The following is a 2,893-nucleotide window of genomic DNA, read 5'->3' on the forward strand; positions in this document are numbered from 1 at the left end:
AAAGAAACATTATCTAAAGTTTTCACAGTGAATAAAGTTAATCTTCATCTTCAAAACCAGCAGATTCAACTGAGATTCAGATCAACTCACAGATGGAGTTCCTGCGCTTACTCTTTCATGAAGTAAAGTAGACGCTTTTACAAACTGTTCTTGTTCTTGTTCAACACTTTTAAGAGAGACTGAGATTTGTTATTCTTCCACTTAATATATATTTAGGAAATGCAGATGCAAGATATACTGTCATGTAGCTTTGCAACTGATCCTTCTGTGCTTCTCTTGTAATGAATACCTGAACCCAGTATTATACGACCTCTGGTGGCAAGTGGATGGAAATTCATGGATCGGATTCGTGACAGGTAAAATTGTCTGTAACTTATAGGCAGGTGTCTATAACTTTTTATATTTTTGAGCATTATAAACTCTGGATTATGGATAGTAAAATATAAATTGTCTTCTTTACAAAGATACCTAAATTGTGTGTGTAGCACACTGTTGTCAGGAACGGTTACCATTTTAAGTTAGGTAGGATCATCCGTGTTTACTGTTGTCTTTTTGCATTATTACACACCATTTTTCCTTTTTAATACTGTAAAGCTGCTTTGACACACACAAGCCAATTAAATAACCACACTTTGAAAGTCAAGTCACTTTTATCTATATAGTGCTTTTAACAATACAGATTGTGTGTTTTTTTTTTTTATTATTACTTTCACTTCTACTTAGAGTAATTATTTCTGGAAGTACTTGTACTTTTACTTAAGTTTCTGCTCACGTCTCCAAACACTGACAATCAGCACAATAAACAGACGAGTGTTTATGACTGAACTTCAGCATGTGAAGAAATCATTCTGATAAAGATTTGATCATGACAGACAATGGAGAAACTCAAACTCACCAACAAATAAAGAGCAATAAATAAAACAGTGTCTTGAGTCTTTTATTATAAATAGTTGTGTTCTCCGTTGTTCTTTCGTGTTTTAATGCAAGTTCAGATTGAATGCATTTTGTTAAAGTTTAATCTGAAGTAATCCTGATCATGTCATCTGACCTGTTTGAACACACCCAAAGGTGATCATAAACTCCACTCCCTTAAAACACTCACCAGGAAGAGATATTATTTCTTCTTTCTGTCATTCTTACTTCTGTATTTGCTAAAGAAAACAAAGAATCAGTGAAGAACAAATAGAAACACTTTAAGGATTTTTTGTTTGTTTGAACAAAAGGAAAGTTTGTTTGTGAACGGACAGCAGATCTTTGTGATACATTGTTTGAAACTGTAGTTCATAAAGTGAAAGTTTAGACTGCTGGAGCTCAAAGAGTGAAAATGGCTTCACTATCTGTAGAAGAGCTTTCTTGTCCCGTATGCTGTGACATCTACAAGAATCCCGTTTTTCTGTCGTGTAGTCACAGTGTCTGTAAAGAGTGCCTTCAACGGTTCTGGAGAAGCAAGAAAACTCAGGAGTGTCCCGTCTGCAGAAGAAGATCATCGAAAGAATATCCTCCTCCTAATCTTGTGTTAAAAAACTTGTGTGAGTCGTTCCTGAAGGAAAGAAAGGAGAGGCGTTCATCAGGATCTGAGGAGATCTGCAGTTTACACAGTGAGAAACTCAAACTCTTCTGTCTGGAGGACAAACAGCCGGTGTGTGTAGTGTGTATTAATTCACAGAAACACGTCAATCACACATTCAGACCCATCAGTGAAGTTATTCCTTCATATAAGGTGAGAAAAACGACTTTTAGCCAGCTTCATGCTGTTTTAAAAGTCCTGTTTAAGTGTTGATTTGATTGATCAGGTAAATGACGATCATCAATCTGCTTCTGGATGCGTTATATATCTGTATCTGAGTTTCTCTCAGATCTGAATGATGTGATTGTGTTGATGGAGACGATTGAAGTGAATGTGATTTGATTTTCAGTCTCAAGCTGATCACACGGAGCGTCAGATTAAACAGCAGTTTGAGAAGCTTCATCAGTTTCTCAGAGATGAAGAAACTGGAAATGATACAATATTGACAGATTTCAGCATTATGTGTGAAGAACCAGGGCCCGGTTGCATGAAAGCCCTCAAGCAAAGAAATCCCTTAGTTATAAGGTTAAGGGAAACCTTAGTGAAACTTGGGTTGCAAGAAAAATCCTAAGGGTCAACTTAAGGAACCTTAAGGCTGTCATTAAATATTCCCCTTAATTATTTAAGTGTTCCCTTAAGCGTTGCTACAAAGTCCTTAGTAACCATTTCACCTTAATAAATTTAAGGGACCAAAACAACTTCCTTAAGTCATCTTAAACAGTAAGAACATTATCTGCAGGATTTTTAAACTCAAATGTAAGACTTAAGATATTTTTTAAGACCTGCACAAATAAAATATCATATGAGCATAGTAAGGCAATGACTATGGTAACATATTAAACTGTAAAATGACTGTAAAAAGCATGACTTACAAGTTTTCACAAAAAAAAGTTTTATATAATTTTTTAAGATAATGGATGAGTTGTATCAATTATTATATTGATTTAAACAATTATTATTAATCAATTATTACATTAATTAAATATCAATATAAATAAAATATGTCTTAATTGTTTAGATTTGTATAATGCATCTTCTTGTCGATCCACCTGTTCACATTTACAACCAGATCATCTACTGCACCAAAATCAGCAGCTCACTTTTAGAAATAATCAATCCCAGAATTCAGTGCACTTGACTTTCATTTTCAGTCTCATGAAAGACACAGACGTGATTTCTGTAGTTTTTAAGACTCTTTATTTGATCAGACGGACAGAAATATTTCTAAACAAAAAGGTTTTTATTTCCCATATGATTACTGCTGTTTATATGCTACTTTAATTATTTATTAATATTTTGAATTAGGATATATATATATATATATAT

General features: G+C 33.8%; 1 protein-coding gene across 1 annotated transcript in view; it reads left to right on the forward strand.

Annotated features, from left to right (window-relative positions):
• Nucleotides 1-1,324: 1,324 nt before the first annotated feature.
• Nucleotides 1,325-2,893, forward strand: part of LOC107738838 (E3 ubiquitin-protein ligase TRIM39-like) — a gene marked incomplete at its 3' end in the record, with an annotated part of 3,779 nt that continues 2,210 nt past the window's right edge. The window contains exon 1 of the mRNA XM_016550723.1: nt 1,325-1,598. Within this exon, the coding sequence (XP_016406209.1) occupies nt 1,325-1,598 (274 nt within the window). The remainder of the gene's footprint in view (nt 1,599-2,893) is intronic.

Source organism: Sinocyclocheilus rhinocerous, unplaced genomic scaffold (genome assembly GCF_001515625.1).
Source record: "Sinocyclocheilus rhinocerous isolate Xijiao unplaced genomic scaffold, SAMN03320098_v1.1 scaffold16883, whole genome shotgun sequence".
Lineage (NCBI taxonomy): Eukaryota > Metazoa > Chordata > Actinopteri > Cypriniformes > Cyprinidae > Sinocyclocheilus > Sinocyclocheilus rhinocerous.